Consider the following 25,838-nt stretch of genomic DNA (forward strand, 5'->3'; position numbering starts at 1 on the left):
TGATGATGTCAGGCATGGGGCACCACAGAGTTAATTTTCAGCCTCCCAGGATGCACTGGGGTCCCTCTCCTACACCCCACCCCCTAGCCAAGGCAATCAGTTTTCATTGGTGCCCGGCCAGGAGTCTGTTCACTATCTACAGAGTGGGGCTGTTAATAGCCCCTGAAGATTTTTAAAGGCAGCTGTGGCTGCACACTAGAGCAGTACAGCATGGACAGTCTGCACAGACGTCCATGCTGTCGCTCCTTCACCCCGACGGACAAGAATGCCGGTACCGAGATGCTGGTGGGGTCTGGGGTCACGGCTTGCGGAGACCCTGGACTGCCCGGACTGTGGCCGGATCCAAGGGGGACAGGTAAGCGGATGGTGCCCGCCGAAATAACACAGTCCTGAGTCCCCAGGCAGGGGGCTCCCTGGGGACTGGCTGCGAGTGGAGCCAGGTATTAACAGGCGCTTCCACAGGCCCCTGGGACAGCGGGCTGCAGCAGAGCGGACAGGCTCCAGCGCCCCTGGGGTTAAATGCATGCCAGGGGAGCGCGCCTTCCCTGTTCACAGCCGGCACCTCCCCCGCTGCACAGTGCCTCTCCACAGTGGTTTGGCGGGCTGTGTCAGCGCTCCTCCCTGGGCCCGCCTCCGTTCTGCTCCTCGGCGCCAATTTTCTTCATAGGAAGTGACAAACGCTGCTGGATGCTGGATAAAGGTGGCTTAGTGGTCCGGGTCCCCCCACATACCTCTCCTCCTATAAGGTCAGAGTATGCAGCGCAGTTTCCTACCAGGCTCTGTGTCTAAGTAGTTGATCAAAGTGCTGATAGTGCAGGGATTGTTTTCTGCATTGTCTGTGACTTAATGCTAGCGCTGTCTGCCTGTACTTTCACTTCTGACTTTCAGCCATTTTACTATCCCTGTTCTTTTTCTGCTAAAGCCCTTGCGGTGCGGTCTTGCAGGGTGTTCATTGCCTCACAGTAAAAATATTTGGCCCTCATTCAGAGCCGTTCGCTATTTGCGTTCGTTCAAAAACAAGGGGTGGCTATTCAAATGATCCGTTCGCACATTGCAGTCTGTTCACACCTCTAAGTCTGAACGAGCAAGCAAAACATACGCTCGTTTATTTGTTAAAAACGCCCCCTGGCCGCTCGCACCATACGTCATGTCCGCTATTTATTAGATTAATCGAGTATATCAAACAGGATATGAACTGCTCGCTATTCTTGTGGTTGGTTTTTTCAACCGCTATTTTGCGAGCAGTTCTGAGTTAAAAAAAAACCAAGTGACGTGGTCAATGACGCTGCTAAATTAATTATGCACACCCATAAAACGCCCGTTTTGACCTTTAAGCACGCCTGCGTTCTGATCTCCACTCCCCATTTTCAAGCACCTTCCCCTGTTACCACCCACATACGCCTCATCTTGTCACTCAAAATAGCGGGCACTCGCTATATTGCGTACAAACGATTTTCGGCCGCACTGACTGGTTCGCGCATGCGTACTAAAAACCGTACGCATGTGCAGATGTGCGAACATCGCTCGGAACGAGCGTACTGCCGCTAGTGAGTGGCTCTGAATGAGGGCCTTTGTCTGTGAGGGGAGTCACATACACTCCGTTACACTCCTCATGTCGGGGAGTGAATGTGATTTTCCTCTCCAGGTAAAGTGTACCACATGCAATGTACCAATAGCGGAGGGTGATGGCAACACTGAGGGTTTATGTAGGGCATGTTATTTTCTGTCACGCCCGATTTCTGTTACTGCACCTATACAGGCACCGCCCTGGGCTTGTTTTGCTAAGGCAATTACAACCCTTGTGGGCCAGCTGGTATTGCCCCCTGCGTTTCCCCAAATGGGGTTATCACAGCAGTCGGTAGTGTCATCACTCATACAGGGGTTCCCCAGGCAGCTGATGGTACCCCAGCCTGCGTGGGTGAATTTACTGTCCAATACGGTACAACACCTGACGGACGTTTTGAAGGGGGGGGGTCACCATTGCGGCCTGCTAAGTGGCCTTTAGGGTCTCAGACGGCTCAGTATGGTGAGGATGACATGACGTCTGATGATGGGGAGAGTTTTGACTTTTCAGACCAGGAGCCCCCCCTTACTAAGGAGGCGGAGTCTAAGTCTAAAATATACATATCAGGCCTTATATGGGCAGTCTGTGCGGCCTTGGTTATTGAGGATGATGATCCCCCCCCCGTGACCAAATCCAAATATGCCTTCTTTAATGATATTAAAGGTGATGCCACTGTGTTTCCTCTATCTGGTCAATTAGTGGATCATTTAGAGGAGGCGTGGAAATATTCTGGGTAAGCGGTACCAACCTCAGAAACGCTTGGCTTTTGCATACCCCTTTGCGGATAATTATTTTTCCAAATGGGAAACCCCTCCACAAGTGGAATCTCATGTCACACGCCTTGGACATTGCCCATGCCCTCCAAGTCCTTCTTAAAGGATGCTACAGATCGCAAGGTTGAAATATGCCTGAAATCAATTTATTCCCTTGCAGGGGGGTGTCCAGACTGGCAATGGCCGTGTGCTGGGAAGCCAGAGCAATGGAGCGCTGGGCTGATAGCTCGGAGACGTCTCTAGACGCTGACTCATCACCTGAGCAGGTGGAGTTAGTGGGTAACCTCAGAGACTCAGCCATGTACATTAATGAGGCAGCCTTGGATGTAGGGCTCCTCACTTCCAGAATCTCCTCAGCAGCAGTGGCGGCTCACGGTACCCAATGGTTGTGCCCTTGCAAAGCAGACGCAGATTCCATAAAGGGATTGGAATGCTTGCCCTTTAATGGACAGGTCCTGTTTGACCCTGATCTGGACCAAATTGTGGCCACTCTGGCAGCAGCTAAGTCTGCGTTTCTGCTTCGGCTACAGTCCCATCAGGGTCTGGTACTTCGTCCTTTTCAGCCCTATAGGGCCCAGGGTAAGTCCAAAGTTCAGTCCTTTCCTAGGCAGGCAGGGGCCAAGAAATCTGCCAAGCCAAAGAAGCAGGCTTGGAGTACAAGGCGTCCTACTCCCAAGTCAGACGATAAGCCTTCAGCCTGACGGGACGGGCCTCTCCTTGGGGGACCCCAAAGTGGGAGGCCGGCTTCTTCAGTTCGCCCAGTGCTGGTGTCTCACAACCGTGGACACTTGGGTAAGAGAAGTGGTCTCTCAGGGGTACGCCCTCTCCTTCCGACGAAGGCCTCCCAGCCGGTTTTTCACCACAGCCTTCAGTTGGATCAAGACAAGGCCCGGGAATTCCTTAAGGTGATCCACTCTATGCTCCAGGCTGGAGTTATAGTGCCGGTCCTGTTGTCCCAGAGAGGATCGGGGTATTACTCCAATCTCTTTCTGGTACAGAAGCCCAATGGGTCTTACAGGCCCATCCTCAACCTCCAAATCACTCAACAAATTCTTGAGGGTTCCTCGGTTCAGGATGGAGACCCTGCGTTCCATCATTTTGGCGATGGAGCCTGGGGATTTTATGGTGTTGCTAGATATTCAGGATGTCTCAGCACACCAGAGTTTCCTCAGGTTTGCAGTAGTCGACCAACACTTCCAATTTCAGGCACTTTGGTCTGGCCACGGCGTCTCCAGTGTTTACCAAAGTCATGGCAGTTATAGCAGCCCACCTGCAGATGCAGGGGGTCCGCTTGTTGGGCTATCTGGACGACCTCCTGTTGTTGGCAAGATCTCCAGAGATCCTTTAGCGCCATCTGCAACTGACAGTCTCTGTGTTGCAGACGCACGGCTGGCTGATAAATTGGAAGAAGTCCTCCCTGGTTCCATCACAGAGGATGCTCCATCTAGGAGCCCTGTTGGACTCCCAACATCAGAGGATCTTTGTGATGGAGGAAAAGATCTCTGCATTGCAGGCAAAAGTACGCAGTTGCCTGCAGAGTCGCCGGGTGTCTATTCAGCGATGAGGTTACTGGGATCCATGGTGTCGATGTTCGACATGGTGGAGTTTGTCCAGTTTCACTCCAGACCTCTGCAGAAGTTGATTCTCTCCAGATGGAATGGGTTGCCCCAACGGATAAAGACACGGACAATGGTGCTTTCACCGGAGGCACATCTGTCTCTAGCCTGGTGGCTGCAATCTACTCACCTGAACAGGGGGCGCCCCTTTTGGATTGCGGACTGGGTCCTTCTGACGACGGACGCTAGCCTCCGAGGTTGGGGAGCAGTGACTGGTCCACCCTTCTTCTAGGGAAGGTGGACGCCAACAGAATCTGCGCTTCCAATAAACATATTGGAACTAAGGCCCTGATTCAGAGCCGGACGCTCTGAAAGAGTGCTCGCTCTGAATCAGGGCGTTTTTTTTTTTTTTTTTGAGCGGCCTCGCTCGCATAGCTGTGGGTGAGCGGCCAGGATGATGGTCGCGATGGTCAAGACCATCGGGCTTGTGACGAGACCCTTGTGGTAGGGTCTCGTGGCCGCAAGCCCGAGAGCTTCTGGCTCTAATAGAGCCGGAAGCTCTCCCACTGACCTTACTGGTGATGTCAGTGGGGCCGCCCACAAACGGCAGGCGTTCGCATGGGAACGCCTTTGTTTGTGAAGCCACCCCCACGCCACGCCTCCAAAACGGTGCGAGCTGTCGATCAAAATCGACAGCCTCCCCCTTTTAGTGCGAGACCCAGAGAGATGGAGCACCCGATGCTAGCCGGGTCTCGCGCATGCGCACATCGGAGCCGGCTCTGGCATGCGCATGCGCAGTGGCCTAACATCATCTACCCGCTCCCAAGCGCATAGCGCTTGCGAGCGGGTCTGAATCAGGCCCTAAGGGCAGTATTCAAAGCTCTCCAATAAGCAAGACGTCCTCCACGGAAAACCGTGCAGGTGCAGTCGGACAACGCCACCACGGTGGCTTACATAAACCACCAAGGAGGAACCCGCAGTCAGGCGGCCCTGACAGAGGTGTCCCGCATTCTAGCGTGGGCGGAAGATAATCTCCCTGCCATCTCGGCAGTGTTCATACCAGGACTCCTCAACTGGGAAGCAGACTTTCTCAGCCGTCAAGACGTGCATCCAATAGAGTGGTCTCTTTACCAGGAGGCGTTTCAGCTACTGGTGGACAAGTGGGTCCTTCCAGAGATAGACCTCATGGCCTCCTGACACAACAACAAGCTTCCTGTGTACGGGTCAAGAACAAGAGACACAGAGGCACTTCTGGTAGATGCTCTGTCGGTCCGGTGGACCTTCCAGTTTGTGTACCTCTTCCCTCCGTTCTCCCTTGTTCCTCGAGTGATTTGCAAATTCAAGCAAGAAGGCGGCATGCTCCTGCTGATAGCTCCAGTGTGGCCCAGACGGCACTGGTGCTCAGATTTCCGGAGTCTATCAATAGACGCTCCGATGCTGTTGCCTCTACGTCCAGACCTGTTGTCTCAAGGTTATTGCCATCACCCGGACCTGGGTCGTCTGTCTTGGATGTTGTGGCTGTTGAGACTGCCTTCTTGAGGTTCAGGGGTTTTTCCAGCTCTGTTGTTAACACCATGCTCAGAGTTCGGAAGCCGGCTTCTGCAAGAATTTACCACCGAGTGTGGCATACTTTCTTTGAATGGTGTCGCCCTAGAGGCTATGATCCTCAGGGTTTTTAGGATATCTAGGGTTTTGGCTTTCCTACAGGTGGGCTTAGATCACAGTCTTCGCCTTGCTTCCATGAAGGTGCAGGTTTCTGCCCTCTGCGTGGTTTCAGCTTAGGATTGCTACACTTGCTGTTTTCCGCACCTTTTATGCAAGGTGTACTTCGCATGCAGCCTCCCTTTGTTCCATCTGTGGCTCCTTGGGACTTGGCTGAGGGCTCTCCAAGGACCGCCATTTGAACCACTGGGCTCAGTGGATTTAAATGGCTTACAGCTGAAACAGTGTTTCTTCTGGCCATTGCTTCGGCCAGAAGGGTGTCAGATTTGGGGGCTCTCTCATGTCGCCCTCCCTTTCTAATTTTGCACAGGGACAGGGCAGTGCTTCGCACTCGCCCTGGGTTCCTACCTAATGTGGTATCTAGTTTTCACATCAATGAGGAAATCATAGTACCGGCCTTTAATTCCCCAGACCTCCGTGCTGGTGAGGCCTCCTTTGGATGTGGTACGGGCTTTACGGCCACCTGGTCTTCTGTCCATACCTTTTGTGAGGTATTATGCATTTGATACCTTCGCGTCTCAGGATGCTTCCGGATTCTCCTTCCAGCGCGTCCCCACCCTTAAAGGATACTGCTTTGGGACATCCCCAAGGTATCATGTGGATACCCTGTGGACCCTGAAGTAGAAAATAAGAGATAGAATAACTTACCCTTGTTATCTCTATTTCTACGAATTCCATAGGGTTCCACAGGACTTCCACCCTGTCGCACCTGTACTGCAGATGGGCTTTGATCTGGTCACCGTTTTTTCCGTCTCCTTCTGGTGAGGATGTGATTCTTGTGTGTTCCAGACTTTCTTCTCTCTTTTTGTTCTCCTCCTCCGGCCTATGGCTTGTTACGAAACTGATTACCTTGGCTAGGGGGCGGGGTATAGGAGAGGGACCCCAGTGCATCCTTGGAGGCTGAAAATTAACTCTGTGGTGCCCGATGCCTGACATCACCAATACCCCAAGGTATCCTGTGGAACCCTATGGACTTCGTAGAAATAGAGATAACAAGGGTAAGTTCTTACCAGATCTCTCATTTTCTTGCATCTATTGTCTGTCCATTCACTGTTTATGTAACCTAAAAACATAGAATTTGACGGCAGATGAGAACCACTTGGCCCATTTAGTCTGCCCCTTTAACATTTTCATTTTGGCAACTTCAGCCCTATTTGCTCCTTACTTCTCTCTTAAGGATATTCTTATGCCTATCCCAAGCGTGTTTAAATTGTTCCACCGTTTTAGCTTCAACCACATCTGATGGGAGGCTATTCCACTTATCCACTACCCTTTCTGTGAAGTATTTTTTCCTCAAATTTTCTTTGAACCTCTCTCCCTCCAGTTTCAGTGCATGTCCTCTTGTACATCTCTTCCTTTGAAGAATGCTTCCCTCCTGTCCCTTGTTAAAACCCTTCATGTATTTGAAAGTTTCTATCATGTCCCCCCTGTCCCTTCACTGTTCCAATCTATACATATTAAGATGTTTTAGTCTTTCTGGGTAAGTTCTGTGATGTAGACCATGCACCATTTTAGTTGCCCTTCTTTGTACCGTCTCTAATGCGTCCAGTGGTGGAACTAACGGCGGTGCAGCTGGTGCCTTGCACCGGGGCCCGCTGTGGTGCAGGGGCCCATAGCTGCTGCACCCGCCGCCAGTGTCCGCTGGGCCCCAAAGAATCTGAGCCGCTGACGATGCCGGAAGTACAGGTCCCGGACCCAGCCGGAGGCTCGAGTCCCTGCTGGAGGGGTAGGAGGGGCCGCTCTCCTCCCCTCTCATCTATAGAGTGATGAAGCGATCGGATTATCAAAGTGATGATCCGCAGCACAGCAGCTGGCCTTGGATTATCACTTTGGTAATCCAATTCGAGCAGTGCTGGCTGCTCTGAGACCTACATGGGAGGGAGCGGGGCCGGGTGATGGGTCATGTAACGCAGGGCTAGTTTTACATATTCACTGGCTACGCAGCCGAGTAGGGCGCCATCTAGAGGAGGGCGTCCTGATCCAGCTGCTGCCAGTGACCTGCAAAGCGGCCTCCGTGCAGACTGTGTCACTGTGACACAGCTGTCTGTGCAGGCATGCCACAGCGCTCTGGAGGGCGCCCGTTGACCTTGCTGTTGGAGCCAGCAGGTAAGTCTGAGTGGGGGGGCTGTGATGAGGGGGAGTGAGAGGGGCTATGTTGAGGGTCTGTGATGAGGGGGATATGAGGAGCTGTGATGGAGTGGCTGTGATTAGGGGGATATAAGGGGCTGTGATGGAAGTAATGGGGGTGCTGTGATGAGGGGGAGTGAGAGGGGCTATGTTGAGGGGATATGAGGGGCTGTGATTAGGGGGAACTGGTGGCTGTGGTGAGGGGTGCTGTGAGGGGCTGTGATGAGGGGTGCTGGGCTGTGTGGTGCTCTATGGGAGGGGGGATGAGTGAGCTAGGATGAAGGTCCACTGAGGGGCGTCAAAACCTATTCCCGCTTACCAAAAAACATTGGCTTGGGCCGGCCCTGATGTGACTTCAGCAGCCACTCTCCTGGAGAAGGAGAGAATAGCCGGCGCCTTATTACCCGCATACTGAGTGCGTGGGTGCTGCGGACGAGGTGTGTGCTCAGGGCGTGCATGCATGCTGTTGTTGTGGCTGGAGCGCTGGAGTTGCAGTGCGGCGCTGGGTGCATACAAAGGTTAGTTTGTGTGGCCAGGGGGTACAGAGGTGGAGCAGCCTGTGCTGTGTGCATCCCTTGCCGGCTGCACAGAGCGCCATATGTGCCACCATATGTCAGCCTGCCTTGTCTCTGCAGGGATCATGCAGGTGACGAGGGCACAGTGCTAGTGGGGGAGAGAAGGATATGTGTAGGCTCAGATGTTGGGGTGCAAAGTGCCAGGAATAGGGGCAAAGCATATTCTTGCACCTGGGCCCACCACTCTCTAGCTCCGCCACTGAATGTGTTTATATCCTTCTGGAGATATGGCCTCCAGAACTGAACACCGTATTCTAGATGAGGCCGTACCAAGGACCTATACAGTGGCATTATCACTTCTTTTTTCCTGCTACTGATTCCTCTCCCTATGCAACCATCTGACTTGCCTTCCTCATTGCTTTGGTGCATTGCTTGCCTGCCTTCAAGTCATCTGAAATGGTGACTCCTAAATCCCTTTCCTCCTATAATGTATTTTCCATTATAGTGTCCTTGATACTATATTTAGCCTTTAGGTTATTGAGACCCAAGTTCATGATTTTGCATTTTTTTTACATTAAACTGTAGTTGCCATGTTCTTGCAACCAAGATCTTATCCATTTAACAGTCATAGAATCCAATCCCAAGCTTACCAGTTTATCATTCTGCAATGCGGGACAGTGTCAAAAGCCTTACTAAAGTCTAGATAAGCTACATCTATGGCCCCCCCCTTGATCTATTACTTTTGTCACCCAGTCAAAAAAGTAAATAACATTTGTTTGGCATGATCTCCCCTGAGTTAATCGATGCAGTTTGGGATCCTGTAAATTGTTGGATTTGAGATATTCCACCACTCTTTCTTTTAATAGTGTTTCCATTATTTTTCTCACTACTGATGTAAGGCTTACTGGTCTGTAGTTACTTGCTTCTTCTTTGCTTCCAGTTTTGTACAGTGGTATTACATTTGCTCTTTTCCAGACGTCTGGAATCACTCCTGATATTAGCGACTGGTTGAATAATTCTGTTAATGGTGTTACCATTAAGGACATTATTCATGACAGTCAATATCCAGTATATCAATGTAATTACAAACCAATCTGGTTCAGTTGCTTTTTAAATACAGATTAAACAGGCTTTTCTCAGTCGGCGACATAATATGCATAAATTTTAAGTAATTATTGAATGATATTTAATAAATTGGAAACCCCAGTAATTAATCATACCTAATTTAAGATCCACATAACATGCATTTCAACAAACCTTTTATGACATCACATCATGGACGCAGGAGAAGCCTCAATGTGTGCAAGTCCTAAAATAAAATATGAATCATGTTTAATTCAGTTATAATCTTTGTATTTACTTATAGTTCTCTAATGTGTGTCCATTACTGATTTTAGGAAATGAAATGTTGGAGTGAATATATGATGTCAAAATGAATAAAATGAAAGGGCCCATAGAAAAATGGTAAGTGCAATTACTATAGTAAACTGTCAATAGGGGTTACTCTGAGTATTTGTATTGTAATTATTATTTCATGACCATTTCATAGCAGAACTATAATAACTATTAACCTGGTTAAAAATATCAATTTTTGTAATAGTTTTAGGAATTAGATCTTTATGTAACTGTGCCTACTTATAGGATATATTGCTATAATATAAACTGGTCATTCAATTTAGAAATTTGTTAAAAGAATCTGCAATGTGTTGATTGCATTTTGATCTAGTATGATCAGGTTTAGTCGATTGACAGTGCAGTCTTATTTAGTGGAACATTTTGAACCAAAGTTATTTAGTTGTAGTGGAGTGAAGGGTTTATATTGTTGTTGTACAATTAAACCCCAACAATCTTAGAAGGGGATGCAGTTAAAATCTTGACAGTCAGGAAGCCGGCATCGGAATCTCGACACCTGCCGTAATTCCGGCAGAAATTAGCAGGGGGAGGATTAGGGGTTAGGGTTAGGCACTAAGGAGGGAGTGTTAGGTTTAGGATACGGGGTGGTTAGGTTTAAGCACTAGCGGGCGAGGTTAGGGTCAGGCATCGGGGAGGGAAGGTTAGGATAGGGAGAGGGGGGAAGCTTAGAATACTGAATGACGAGTGTCGGTATTCTAACCTTGTCTGGATGCAGCATCAGGATTCTGACTGCCATGATCCGGAGAGCCGGCATCCCGTACCCGTCCCTTTAGAAGGGCCATACACCACCCATACATGGCACATGTTGTTCTGTACTAGTATGTGGGTGAATCCATCACTTTGTGAGCCAAAAGATATCAGATCATAACGTGTGCACATAAGGTAATTCGAGGTGAGCATATAGAAATGCAAAAGTTTGTTCAGAAAAAAAAATAGATTTTCACCTCCTTTCTGGAAGTCGCTGTTCTTACTGTACTTCCTCTTGTCCAACAAGTGAAGTAAGCATAAGATTGTACACAGCATATTTTCACTGGCGGTGAGCACTGCACTGCAATTATCCCCCCGCCTCCCACCCGCGGGACATTGCGGTCCACGGGTGGGAACAGCACACGGCAGGTTGTTTTAGCTGGGCGCCGCCAAAAAGGCAGGGCGCATTCTACCCTTTTGAAATCGGGTAGGACGCGGCACCCCACTAAAACATGCCTAGCGGGAACACTAATAATGTGTGGTTGGGGTCCACCAAAGTCTATGCTCACTTACCAAAAAATATAGGCTCGGGCCGGCCATGCTGATGAGAAGTTGTTTGTTTTATTTCAAATAATTTATCCCATCTCCAGGTTTTCTTGGGCCCAAGAGTAACCACAGTACTGCATTTTTATCTTCCAAGGAAATACTGTATTCCCTCATCTCTTAGAAGATGCATACTACATCAGCTAACTTTACAAATACGGGCAAACTCGCTGGAATCGCATCATTGCTTTATATTACTTAAGTTTGTTTATCTTTAAAGCCCATCTAAAAAATGCTACCGCTCTATCGTTCTCTACTGTCTGTAGCACAATGTAAAGCAATAAGTCGGTGAGACTGTGAAAGAAGGGTTGCTGTCATACCACTCCTAGCTCCACAATGTACCATAATGTTTTCTAACAATAAAGATGCATTGTGTACAAAACTGTATCTACATAAACAATATTTCTACTTCAGGGTCCATAGGGTATCCACAGGATACCTTGGGGTATAGGCGATGGCGGCAGACATCCAGGCACCACAGAGTTAAATTTTCAGCCTCCCAGGATGCACTGTGGTCCCTCTCCTATACCCCGCCCCCGAGCCTCAGGCCACTCAGTTTTCGTAGGTGCCTGGCCGGACCAGTCGCACCGTACAGAGGGGGGTCTTTTTAAGGCCCCTGAATATTTCTTCGCAGCTGTGGCTGCACAACTAGAGTGCTCCAGCATAGGACAGTCAGTATTGACGTCCATGCTGTCACTCCTACACCCCGCCGGTACCAGAACGCCGGTACCGATCCGGGGATGCTGGTAGGTAGCTGGGGTCACAGCTAGCGGTGATCCCTGGCTACCTGGACTGTGGCCGGATGCACGGGGAACAAGGTAAGCGGCGGGGTCCCGCGGTGGGCACCCGCCGGTAACACAGTCCTGTTTGGTCCCCAGGCAGGGGGCTCCCTGGGGACCGGCTGCGCGTGGGGCCAGGTACTGATCCTGCGCCTTCCACTAGACCACCAGGGACAGCGGGCCGTAGCATGTGCGGTACAGCGCGGCGTCCCAGGGGTTGATAGCACGCCAGGGGAGAACGCCTTCCCTGTCTCACAGCCGGCGTCTCCCCCGCTGCACAGTGCCATTCCACAGCGGTCTGAGCGGGCTGTGTCAGCGCTCCTCCCCCGGGCCGGCCTCCTCTCTGCTCCTCGGCGGCCATTTTCTCACTACATGTGCTGGGGATGGCAAACGCTGCTGGAAGCTGATACAGATGCCATTGCGGTCCGGGTCTCCGCATACCTCTCCTTCAATTAAGGTCAGTGTATGCAGCACTGTTTCCTACCAGGCTCTGGGCTGTGTAGTTGATCGCAGTGCTTGTAATGCAGGATGTTATCTGTGCATTGTATGTGACTTAAATGCTAGCGCTGTTTGCCTGTCCTTTCATTTCTGACTGTCAGCCTTTTCCTATCCCTGTTCTTCTGCTACAGCCCTTGCGGTGCGGTGTCGCAGGGTGTTTATTACCTCACAGTAAACGTGGTTTTTCTGTGTGGGAGGTCACATACGCTCCGTTCACACTCCTCATGTCGGAAAGTGAACGAGGATATCCTCTTCCAGCTATAATGTACTGATATCATGTGCAGTTAGCGGAGGGATATGTAGACGCTGAGGGTTTATGGAGGGCATGTTGTATTATATATCACGCCCCATTTCTGTCACTGTGCCTGCACAAAAAAGGGGACCGCCCTTGGCTGGCTAAGATGCTTACAGCCTTTGTAGGCAACGCCCCCTGCGTTTCCCCAAGGGGTTATCGCAGCCTGTGGTGGTCTCATCACATGCAGGGGTCCCTGGACAGTTGATGGTACCCCAGTGTATCCTGTTTTTCGCCCCCCCAGGTCTCGCAGGAGCCTGTGTGGGTGAATTTATTGTCCAAATGGTATAGCACCTGATGGACGTTTTACAGGGGGAGTCACCATTTCGGCCTTCTAAACGGCCTTTCGGGTCTCAGACGGGTAAAGACATGACGTCTGATGACGGTGACATTATTGACTTTTTCAGACACGAGCCCCTTAGTGCAAAGGAGGCGTAGTCTGGGTCTAAAGTCTATATACCTGGCCTTCTACGGGCAGTCCGTGCGGCTTTGGTTATTACATATCCCCCGTGGCTAAATCCAAATATACCTTCTTTAAGGATAAGGGTGTTGCCACTGTAATTCCTCTATCTGATCATTTTAGAGGAGGCGTGGAAAATCCGGGTAAGCGGGTCCAGCCCCAAAAACGGTTGACCTTTTGCATACCCCTTGTGCGGATAATTACATTTCCGAATGGGAGTTACCTTTACGGGTAGATTCTCATGTTACACGCCTAGTGAGGAGTGCTACGTTGCCCATGCCCTCCAGGTCCTCTTTGAAGGAGGTTCCAGATTGCAAGGTGCAAATATATCTAAAATCCAATCTTCCCTTGCTGGAGGGGCTTCCAGGCCGGCTATGGCCGTGTGCTGGGGGGCCAGAGCCATGGAACACTGAGTAGGTAACTGGATCTCTGCACACTGACTCTCCAGCAGAGCAGGTGGATAGTGGCAAATTCTCAGAGACTTTGCCACGTTCATAGTGAGACGGTCTTACATATAGCCTACTCCTTTCCAGAATCTCCTCGGCAGCAGTAGCGGCTTGCCGCTCCCTGTGGTTGCGCTCTTGGAAAGCGGACGCAGATTCCATTTGGAATGCTTTGCCTTTTACGGGACAAGTCCTGTTCGGCCCTCGTCTGGACGCAATTGTGGCCCTGCAGGCAGCAGCTACGTCTGCGTGTCTGTCATCGGCTACAGTCCCATCAGGGTCTGGGACTTTGTCTTTTCGGCCCTGTGAGGCCAGGGTAAGTCTAAAATACAGCTTTCCAAGACAGTCAGTAGCCAGGAAATCTGCTCAGCCATAAGAACAGGCTTGGAGTACAAGACGTCCTACTCCCAAGTTGGACTATAAGCCTTCAGCCTCACGGGACGGGCCTCCTCTCGGGAGCCCCCAGAGTCGGAGGCCGGCTTCTCCAGTTCGCCCAGTGCTGGTGTCTGACCACCACGGACACTGGGGTAAGAGAAGTATTTGCTTGAAGGTATGTCTTTTCCTCCCGGTAAAAGCCTCCCAGAAGGTTTTTCGTTACAGGTCTTCTGTCAATTCAGGACTAGGCCCTGTAATTTTTGAGGGTGTTACACTCTATGCTCCAGGCAGGAGTTATAGTACCTATTCCGTTGCCCCAAAGGGGAACGAGGTATTACTCCATCCTCTTTCTGGTACAGACAGCCAATGGGTCTTACCAGGACATTCTCAACCTCGAATCCTTCAACAAATTCTTAAGGGTTCCTCGGTTCGGGAGGGGGACCCTGCATTCCATCATTCAATGGAGCCTGGGAATTTTGTGGTGTCGTTGGATATATTCAGGGTGACTACCTGAATATCCCTCTTTTCTTAGCACACCAGGGTTTTCCTCAGGTTTGCAGTGGTCGATAAGCATTTCCAGTTTCTGGTATTGCCCCTTGGTCTGGCCTCCGCGCCTCACGGTTTACCAGGGTCATGGTAGTTATGGCAGCCCACCTGCGGAGGCAGGGGGTCTGCTTGTTACCTTACCCTATCCGAGTGACCTCCTGTTTTTACACGGTCTCCAGAGATACTTCAGTGCCATATGCAACGGACGATATCTGTGTTGCTACGTTAGGGCTGACTGATAAACTGGAAATGGTCCTCTCTGATTCTTCACAGAGGATGCTCCATATCCCAACATCTGAGGATCTTTGTGATTGAGGAAAAGATCTCTGCATTACAGGCAAAGGTACGCAGTTGCCTGCAGAGTCGCCGAGTGTCTATTCACTTGGCAATGTGGTTCCTGGGTTCCAGGATGTCGCTGTTCGACATGGTGGAGAGTACCCAGCTTCACTCTAAAGAACTTGATCCTCTCCGGATGGGATGGGTTGCCCCATAGGATAAAGTCAATAGGCTTTCCCCGGAGGTTTGTCTCTCTCTGGTCTGGTGGCTGCAGAAAGCTCACCTAAACAAGGGGCACCCCCTTTGGGATTGCGGACAGGGTCCTTCTGAGGACGGACGCCAGTATCCGTGGCTGGGAAGCAGTGACGGGTCCACATTTCTTCCAGGGCAGCTTCCCATAAACATCTGAGAACTCTGAGCAGTATTCAAGGTTCTCCAGCATGCAGGACAGGTCCTCCACGGAAATACCGTGCAGGTACAGTCTGATAACGCCATCATGATGGCTTATGTAAGCCACCTAGGAGGTTCCCGAAGTCAGGCGACACTAACAGTGGTGTCCCGAATTCTGGCTTGGGTGGAAGGCTATATCCCTGCCGTCATCGGCAGTGTTCATTCAGGAATCCTCAGATGGAAAGCAGGCTTTCTCAGCCGTCAAGACGTGCATTCAGGGAAATGTCCTCTTTATCAGGAGGTGTTCAATCTTCTGGTGAACAAGTGGAGCCTTTCAGAGATGAGACTCTTCTGATAGACGTAGGTAGGTCCAGTGGACCTTCCAAGTTGTGTACCTCGTCCCTCCGTTATCCCTTCTTCCTCCAGTAATAGCAAGAAGGAGGCACGCTCCTGCTGATAGCTCCAGCGTAGGCCGGATGGCACTATTACTCAGATCTTCGGAGCCTCTCAGTTAACTCTCCGAAGCTGTTGGCTCTACGCCCGGACCTGTTGTCTCAGGATCCTGGCTGATACCCAGACCTGGGTTGTCTGTCCTTGACGGTGTGGCGGTGGAGACTGCCCTCTTAAGGTCTAGGAGTTTTTCCAGCTCTATAGTTAACAGGGGCTCTGTCCATGCTAAGAGCTTGGAAGTTTTTATCTGCAAGAATTTACCATTAGGTATGGTATACTTTCTTTCAGGTGTCGCCCTAGAGGCTAGGCTCCTCGGGTATTCCGGATATCCAGAGGTTGGCTTTCCTACAGGTGGGCTTAGATAACGGTCTTCGCCTTGCTTACCTGAAGGTGCAGGTTTCTGCCCTGTTAGTATGGTTTCAGTGTAGGATTGCTACTCTTCCTGATGTCCGCGCCTTTGTGCAGGGTGTACGTTATATTCAGCATCCCTTTGTTCCACCGGTGGCTCCTTGGGATTTGGCTGTGGTCCTTAGGGCTCTCTGAGGACCGCCATTTGATCCACTGGGCTCAGTGGATTTCAAATGGCTTACGGCTAGGACTGTATTCCTTCTGGCTCTTAATTTGGCCAGTAGGATCTCAGAATGGGAGGCTCTGTCATGTAGACCTCCCTTTTTCTCATCTTTCCTAGGAACAGGGCAGTGCTTGCCTTTACTTCCCCAGTCCTGTCTGCTGGTGAGGCCTATTTGGCTGTGGTACGGGCGCTAAGAATTTAAGTTGACCGTACCAGTCCATTTAGGAAATCAGACTCTCGGTTTTGTCCTTTCTGATTTCCATAAAAAGGGTTGGCCTGCCACTACGCTAACTTTGGCAGGATGGATTCACAGGTCTTCCTGTTCCATCCTCTATTAAAGCTCTTCCACTAGGTCTGTGGGTCCTTTGTGGGCAGCTCGACGTGGCGCCTCAGCGGTGATTGGCAGCCAAGTGGTCATCTGTCCATATTTTTGTAAGGTATTATGCTTTTGATACCTTCGCCTCTCAGGATGCTTCCTTTCGGCGGCGGATTCTCCTTACAGCACAGGAGCGTCCCCACCCTTAAAGGATACTGCTTTGGGACATCCCCAAGGTATCCTGTGGATACCCTATGGACCCTGAAGTAGAAAATATGAGATATGGTAAGAACTTACCCTTGTTATCTCTATTTCTACGAAGTCCATAGGGTTCCACAGGACTCCCGCCCTGTCTCACCTGTACTGCAGATGGGCTTTGATCTGGTCACCGGTTTCTCCGTCTCCTTCTGGGGAGAATGTGATTCTTGTGTGTTCCAGACTGTCTTCTCTCTTTTTTGCTCCTGCTCCGGCCTATGGCTTGTTACGAAACTGAGTGGCCTGAGGCTCGGGGGCGGGGTATAGGAGAGGGACCCCAGTGCATCCTGGGAGGCTGAAAATTTAACTCTGTGGTGCCTGGATGTCTGCCGCCATCGCCTATACCCCAAGGTATCCTGTGGAACCCTATGGACTTCGTAGAAATAGAGATAACAAGGGTAAGTTCTTACCATATCTCATATTTTTACTGCTAATGTCCTTTTAAAAAGAAATCATTCAAATAACAAATATTGTAATTAATATAGCACATGGAACTTTCATGACCTTGAATCTGGTGCTGACAGAGGTGTTTGCTTTTGTGCTGATGTAATATAAACACAAGATATTAAGAAAATATATTTTTTTCTCCTTAAAGAATGTGGATTGGTCTTTGAATAAACGGTTTACAATTCCATTACGTCATATACATGTAAATTCTAATGAAATTAATTAAACTTGATGATTTTGCCAAAAGATGACTTGATAGGAAAATAAAAGGAAACCTGATCAGATATTTCAGCTGTGGCACAATACCAGTCTTTATTCTGTATGGTGTTCTGGTGCATATGTGTGATAACAAAAGTGAGCGTTGGGGGAACTTCAGTTCCTCTCTGAACACTATTAGGCTGATCTTTGCAAGTGCTCTTGGGGGTGAAAGATGTGGTGGTGGGGGGGGGGTGACTTAATACATTAGTCAATTTGATTTGACCACCTGTGCTCGACCTTGGATATCTCTGAAACCTGAACTGTTGGGGCGCCTTGAGGACCTCTGCCCTAGAATTTTTTTTTCCACTGAAATATTTAAATATATGTAGAAAAAGATTTTTCATAGCTTATTTAAAAAAAAAAAAAAAAAATGTGATTTATTTATTTTTTAATTTTCAGTTGAGTGGTTAAATGCTTTTCTAAGCAAATGTAGTGTACACGTTTTTATATTTTTAACAGGTGGTTTTTTTTCACATCAATAATATTTTATTGCCATTTTTCAGTGGGGGTACAGAAAGGAAAAAAAAGAAGGGGAGGGGAAATTGGGGAAAAGTACAAAGCACAACTTAAACAGTATAGGTTGAGTCTGCTATATCCAAATATTCCAAAATACAGATTTTTTTTTTTTAGCTTGACTGAGTTAGTGAAACCTTTGCTTTTTGATGGTTCAATGTACACAAACTTTGTTTATGGCACAACATTATTAAATATATTGTATAAGATTACCTTCAGGCTGTGTGTATAAGGCAGTGCGGGCTGGTACATTTTTCCTGCAGAGAGGGCCGCAGTCGCACATGCACAACTGACGTCCGGGTGACAGACAGAAAGTTCTCTGCAGTCGCTCTGACTATAGAACCATCAGAGCGGCTAGGCAGCATTCTCTGCCTGTTACTGGGCTGTCTGTCACATCCATGCAGCTTGTGGCTGCACACTGAGCACTTCTCTTGAGTCCGCTCCGCTGCAGGGGCTGTGTGCAGTTAGTGTGCAGTGGTTCCTGCCTGCGTCTGTCCCTCCCCTCCCTGCTTGAGAACCCGAGTCTCCGTCCCTGCTATCCTCTGTCTGTCACTGTTCTGAATCTATCTGATCTTACACTCTGATACTGAATCTACTCCCTCCAGTGTCCCTGGGCTTGACCCCGCCCCCTTCTCTACCCTCTCTAAAGGTGCGTACACACTGAGCGATTAAAGTGGACGACTGAACGATATTGTTATCGTTCAGTCGTCCGCTTTATCGTCCATTTTTAACATCAAAACGATGAACGATAGCAACGATGCACGTTCCCGCGGGTCGTTCGTCATTATCGTTCATCGAGTAAACATGCAGGCCAATGTCATCAGGTTGCTGCATGTTTGGGAATGGGGGAGAAAGCCTGGCGCTGAACGATATCGTTAATGATGTCGTTCAGCGGGTGTGCTCAATGTCATGAACGACTTTGAGCACACCCTGCCGGGGACACACTAGACGATATCGCTCGGGGAGCATATTGTCTAGTGTGTACGCACCTTAACTGTTCTAAACTCCTTCCTGTCCCCGGCTAAGATCCCTCCCCCTCATCAGGAGGCCATGCCCCCTCTTACTCTGTCTGCCTATTTTAATTTACCTCCTCCTGTCCCTGCCCCAGACCCTGCCCCCTCACCTCAAGTTTCCACCCCTTCTTTAGTCTATTCTGTCTGTTATCTTTTCCTGTAGCCTGGAGCTCCGCTGGGACCAGACAGATCCTCCTTCCAGACAGGTGTCAATGGAGGTGTGAAAATGTTTAAAATTATATTTGAGGGGGATTGGGGGTGGAATACTGCAATGGAGAGGGGTGTAGTTTATTTATTTTTTCTTTGGTGGGAGGGGGGTTTATTACTGTCTGTGCTGGGGGTGGTGTAATAATGTGTATGTGTGTGAAGGGTATATTCATAATATCTGTGTTTATATGTGGGCCACAGATGGCCTCTGCATTATCTGGCAACCACTGCGACGCTCCCTGATCTGGCGATCACTTCAAACCTTTCTGCATTATATGGCACATCACTGCGACGCTCCCTGATTTGACGGTCACTGCAAACCACTCTGCATTATATGGCAGCCACTGATACGCTCCATGATTTGGAGAGCACTGCAAACCTCCCTGCATTAAGTGTCAGTCTCTGCGACACTTCTTGATCTGTTGATCACTGCAAACCTCACTGCATTATCCGGTGGTCAATGTGATGTTCACTGCTTTACATGGTGGTCATTGTAATATTCTCTGCATTATATGGCTGTCGCTGTAATATTCTCTGAATTACAATAGTGGTCACTGCAACGCTCTCTGTATATTATATACCGATTACTGGCCACTGTTTGAATGATCTAAAGTCTCTCCTGCCTTATGCTAGAAAAATAAATATGTTGAGTGAAATGAAAGAAGAATTCTTAAGGACAGGGTGCCCAGTGTACAAAAATGTCTTGGTGCCGCTATGTGTGTGACAGTGGACATAGCTCTGTTGAAGAGCCAGACCCAATTCCAGGATCTTGGGTAGGCTGCTTATATTTACAATTTTTTGATAAACTATTTTAAGTCCTGAGTAAAAACATGTGTTTCACTGCAGCTGCCATTGTTAGATGCGCCGAACTCTTGCTTGACAGTGGCCTCTAAGTTCCCATGTGAGGTTTTTAATTGATATTTGCCGTTCCAACGCCTTTGAACTTATCAATAAAAACAGTACATGTGCTGCAGCTTCATAGCCTATGAACATAATACAGATATTGTAACTGGGCTTATTGCTTATTGTTCACTGACAAGTAGAAGAATACATTATTATTAATCCACATTTGTAATGCTTTTTAATAATTTTTTTACTTATTATTATTATTATTATTATTATTATTATTATTATTATTATTATTATTAACCATACTTTTTACATATGATCATAATCACGAGACTGGTCACTGTATTGTATTCCAGTCACTGGAATAGTCCCTATATTATATACCTGTTACTATAATTGCCTGTATAATAAATATATATATATATATCATACACGAGGGTTGTTCAAAAAGTAAATGCTAAATGCTCACAACTCAAATTTTATTATAGATACAGTTTTGAAAATTTTCAGTAAAATACTTTGAAGTCTTAGTAACAGAATGAATCTAGTCAAAAAATTCATCATCTGCCCTCAAACAGTTTCTCCACGTCTCAACCCAAGCTGTGAATCCACTTTGGAAAAATTCCAGTGGTTAGTGTTTGACGTATGGCGTTCTTAACAACCTCTACGTCTTCAAAATGTTGACCCCGGAGACAGTATTTGAGAGGGCCAAACAGATGAAAGTCAGAAGGGGCCAAATCAGGACTGTATGGTGGATGTGGCATTATTGCCCACCCCATTTTGGCAATGGCCGCAGATGTTGCCATCAAAGTGTGAGGTCTGGCATTGTCGTGGTGTAAGATGACATTTGACAGTGGAATTGTTGACCTTTTTTTGCGGATGGCTTCTTAAGTGTAATAATGTATCGATCACTGTTGATTGATTGGTTTGGTTCCAAGTAATCGATGAGAATAACACCTCGGCAATCCCAGAAGAATGTGATCATGACTTTGTTTACGGATCGCTGTGACTTAAACTTTTTTGGCCTAGTGAACTTGCTTTGATTGGGCCTTTGTTTCTGGTTCATGAAGGAATACCCAGGTCTCATCTCCTGTAATGACATTTTCCAAAAATGTCTCAGGTTGGCTTCAAAGTTGGTCAAAAGGTCATTGCACACTTCCACCTTCTGGGCCTTATGATCCCTGTTTAATTGCTTTGGAACCCATTTAGCACACACTTTACGATATTACAAATCATTGATTAGTGTTTTTACAGTGCCATGGCTACATTCCAGTTCATCACTGATATCTCTGATGGTCACACAATGGTCTTTCTGAATCATGGCATCGACTTTGTGTCTGTTCTCTGCTATCACTGCAGTTGATGGTCTGCCACCTCAAGGTTTGTCGCACACGGACGATTCTCCCGATTGAAAACGCTTCATTCACCTTCTGACATTGCTATAGTCATTTGTACGCTTATCATTCACTTTTTTCAGTCTTCTGTGGATTTTTGTAGCACTGCAGCCTTCTTTTTCCAGAAATTCAATGACTGCTCTTTATATAAATATATATATATATAGCTAGCAGACATGTTAAACTACAAACTGACAAAGTTTCAAATAAATATTGCATATTATTTCAGAGGTATAAGCAATTAGGCATTACTTTTTGAACAACCCTCGTGTGTATGTGTGTGTGTGTGTATATATATATATATATATATATATATATATATATATATATATATATATATATATATATATAGCTCTTTGACATAGCCAATGAATACTGTATACTAAAAATTATTTAAAGCACACCCACATTAGACAAACCTTACCTACAGAGGCTATCATCGGGATGTAGTCAGCATCCCGATAATAGCCTGTATAAAATGACCTGCTGACTGTGTGTATTAGATGTATATAAAACATAAAAGCATTTGTTGTTTAGATTTGGGTCCCATTACCAAGATATCTCATTATGGTATGCACATATTCCAAAATACGGAATATTCCGATATCCAAAGTACCCCTGGTCCCAGGCAATTTGGAAATGGGAGACTCAACCTGTAATACAAATCTAATAAAGAATATACTGGTCCAGACTATCAACAAATAAAAACAAATAATACCTTTGACATAACTTCCAAAGCCAAACTTTAACTTGTATAATCAGTTTTTATTGAAATCAAAAATAGCATAGTACATATATGGCCTACAACGGCCTACATAAACACCAAATAAGTACATATAACAATACAAATTCAATGGACAAATATAGTCACAAAACATGTAGTAAAAGAGAGAAAAAAAAAGTCCCAGATCGACTAGTATTTAATCGTACTTTCGAACATTACTAAATAAAGTAAAAACAAACATAATTAATAAAATATACAAAAATTGAGAAAGAAAAAGTATATATAAGCAAGGAAAAGGAATGGGGAAAAGGAGAAGGTCGCTATGTCCTAAGAGGCATTGAGATATGTGTTTTGTATTCAGAAGACTCTTTAAAATTCAGCCAGCCATGCCAAGTGATTGTAAAATCTGAGGGAGATGATTTCAAAGAGGAGAGATCTTCCATAAACATATACTGATCTACTTTCTGAAACCATTGAGAGATAGGAGGGCAAATCGAAGATGTCCAATAACATGGTACAGTAGCCTTCGCAGCATTCACCAGATGATGTAACAAGGATTTTTTTGTATATGGAGACAGGAAGGTCTGACAAATTTAGTAACCAAAACTCAGGTTTATCAGATAAAGGAAGACCCGTGATCAATTCCGATATCTGTCGAACCTTCCTCCAAAAGTCAGCTATTATTGGGCATTGCCACCAAATATGTAGAGGGGTGCCTACTGCTTGACGACAACGCCAGCATAAATTAGATAGATTTGGGAACATCTGGTGAATGTGAACTGGGCACTTATACCACCTAGCCAAAATCTTGTATTGAGTTTCCAAAACTTGGAGTGAGGAGGAACTAGCAAAGGTAAAACTAAATATTTGTGACCACAGGTCTTCCGTTTGTTCCCTTCCCAATTCACCATGCCAAGCAGAAACATAGGAGGGTATAGATGGATTGGAACACTCAAGACATAATTGATATATTAAAGAAATAAGGTGCCTTGGCAGATCTTCTGTCATACATAGAGCTTCAAACTTAGTCGGGATCCAGCGAGGACCGCCAGTATTAAGAGAATTAATATAGTGTCTTAATTGGAGAAAAACCCAAAATGAATGGGATGGAAGTTGATACAATTGTTGGAGATCCGTAAAGGATCGCATCCCACTTGTTGTAACTAGGTGGGATAGATGTGTAATACCCGCTGTGGACCAACCAGATAAATTAGAGGCCGTAAGACCTGGGGGAAAATCCGGGTTACCTACCAGCGGAGTAGGTAATGAAGCGCATGGGCTAAACAAAGAGGAGTTCCTAAATTTGTTCCAACAACGAAGAGTGGGACCTAGTGTCGGGTGAGATAGGGACGGACATTTGACAATCCAAGGGAGTACATGGGATGGTTTACCAACTGTATGACCCCCTACAAACTTTAACTTTGAAGTGGAAGGTTCATTCAGGCTAAATTGTAAAGGGTCTGACAAGGACGGTTTGGTCAAAAAGACAGTACCCTCTCCATAGGAGGTGTTTTTCAATGTCAATGTGTACAAGCCTTTAGGGCTTGATTCAGAGGTGGAGTCACTGCCGATGTCTGATGCAGTGGAGAGATTTGTTTTCTTTTTCACACTTTTTTCATTTTTTGCTATTGTGTTTGTACAGAATTGCTATTGTTATTTCAGACAAATGCAAGGAGAAGTGTATTGAAAATATAGCGGCTGTTCCTGGGCGGTGACAGGGAGGTGGCTTAGCGCAAGCACGGAGATGGTCCGTCTTATAATGGGCATGTTATTGGTCGCGGTCATGTCTGTGAAAGTTGTTGTGTACACAGGTGCTCAACCACTCATATAGGAGGCCTTGCTCGCACAGAGAAACTGCACCTGCCATTGGATTGTTGCAAGTTTTGATGGCGCTTCTAAGACACACCAATCTGTATTTTGGCATCTACTGATGGTGAAAGTGGGCGTCTCAGTCCTTGCACATTCATGCTCATGGATATACATCAGGGAAGGGCTTGTATACAGTCGCAGGCAGATGACAGCCAAAAGACTCGATTGTGTCTGACTCAGAATAAGGCCCCTTAGAGCAGGGGTGGCCAAAGCTACGGCCGCAGACACTCAACCAGTAGGTCAAGGTGATGTTCAGCAGCAGCCAATTAGAATCAGCCTGATGCTCATTGGATTTCTGTGCTGAAGGTGTGGCTGACTGAAGCCACGGCTGTCACTGTCTATGTGACAGCAATAGCCAACAAGAATCCAACTGATTCTAAAATGCTTGCTGTGCTGAAGCCGCAGCTGTCATGTGACAGCATTAGCCAATAATATTGAGTCTGAAGCTGTCACATGTAACAGCCTCCATTGCGCCTGTGGGATCGGGAATGATGGACAGCATAGGTGCAAGTGCAGACTAGAGCATGGACCCGTGGGAGAAGTGTGAAGCATTTTAAGATGCGCCTAGATCTCTCTAGACTGGTAGTAAACCACTGGGCCATGTGTTTGATGCACGGAAGGGAGGGTGTAGTGAAGCACAATAAGTCTTACACAGGTAGCAGGTGAGAGGTACACTAACTAACAAACATAGGGGGAGGGGCACAAAAAGGTACACATAGGTGGCAGGTGAGGGGCAGCGTTACTGCTCATCATTAGTTAGTAACGCTGGTAGAGAACAGTTGCAGAGAGTTACCTGGTGTTTCTGGGGGCTTGAGCAGAAGTTTCATCAATATAGCTATTATGCAGCTGTATTGTTACTCTTGTGTGGGTACAGAAACTATATTGGTCATAGCACAGTGTGCCTTGTATTTGGGGGTGTATAGTACTTTTATCCAGCTTCATAACACCCTTTAATTATGTTAAAATTGACACGTTTATGTTCATTGGCTCGAAGCCCTATAAACCATAGCTCCCACCCTCCCCGATTTTGGCGGAATTGTCCCCACGCTTCTTGCTGTGAGGCCACACCCCCCTGCTTGGTAGATCAAAAAGATTTTTAGCCATTAGAGTAGATCACCAAGTTCAAAAATCTGGCCACCCCCTGCCTTGGAGTGTTAGTTAAATAGGTCATGCATATAATGCACAGACACACATGTACGAACACATTTATCCAAATTTCTAAATTGGGATGGTTTTTTGTTTAGGAAACTGAATTTCCTTAGAAGTTTGCTTGTTAAATGATCTTTGTAACCCCTCTTTAAAAATAGAACTAGTCTGTATGTATGTGTGTGTTTATATATAGTCTGTTTGTACGTGTGTGTTTATATATGTAACTAGTCTGTATGTATGTGTGTGTTTATATATGTAGTCCTTTTAAACAAAGGAGTATGAAATAGAAAACTTACTGAGGTTGAGACTGTAAGTTGTTTAATGAAGCAAGTAAATAAAAAATATTTAAGTGGCTCATTTTTGTATTTTGCAGATTTGGGAAAACACAGCAGCATTAGGGGTATCTAAACGTCAGTGTGGTTTATTCCCCAACCTACCTTTAAGTCCATATATATATTTGGACAATGACACAATTTTCATAATTTTGTACTCCACCACAATTGAGATGCAATTGAAGTGCAGACTTAACAGCTTTAATTCAAAGGGTTGAAGAAAAATTATTGTATGAAAAGCTTAGGCAGTGCAATTGTTTTTTATACACAGTCCTCTATTTTCAGGGGCTCAAATGTAATTGAACAAATGAACATAATCATAAAAAAAAAGTTAACTTTTAATACTTTATAGTCTCCACTCCAGGCCACGGGCAGGGCTTCTCTGCGCGCTCCCAAAAATGGGGGGTGGCTGACTGGGGAGGGGACGTGTTCTTGTGACATGTCCCCAATTCATCACTCTTGGGAGCTTCTG

General features: G+C 47.0%; 1 protein-coding gene across 3 annotated transcripts in view; it reads left to right on the forward strand.

The window, feature by feature from the left end:
• AGTPBP1 (ATP/GTP binding carboxypeptidase 1) overlaps positions 1-25,838 on the forward strand; it is a 198,390-nt gene that overhangs the window by 1,606 nt on the left and 170,946 nt on the right. For all 3 annotated transcript variants that reach the window (XM_088470094.1, XM_088470093.1, XM_088470092.1), the window contains one exon: positions 9,655-9,721. In XM_088470094.1, coding sequence (XP_088326220.1) covers positions 9,690-9,721 — 32 coding nt within the window. In that variant the 5' untranslated portion in view covers positions 9,655-9,689. Of the gene's footprint in view, positions 1-9,654; positions 9,722-25,838 lie in introns of those variants that run through there.

Source organism: Taudactylus pleione, unplaced genomic scaffold (assembly GCF_031769625.1).
Source record: "Taudactylus pleione unplaced genomic scaffold, aTauple2 ptg000095l, whole genome shotgun sequence".
Classification (NCBI taxonomy): Eukaryota; Metazoa; Chordata; class Amphibia; order Anura; family Myobatrachidae; genus Taudactylus; species Taudactylus pleione.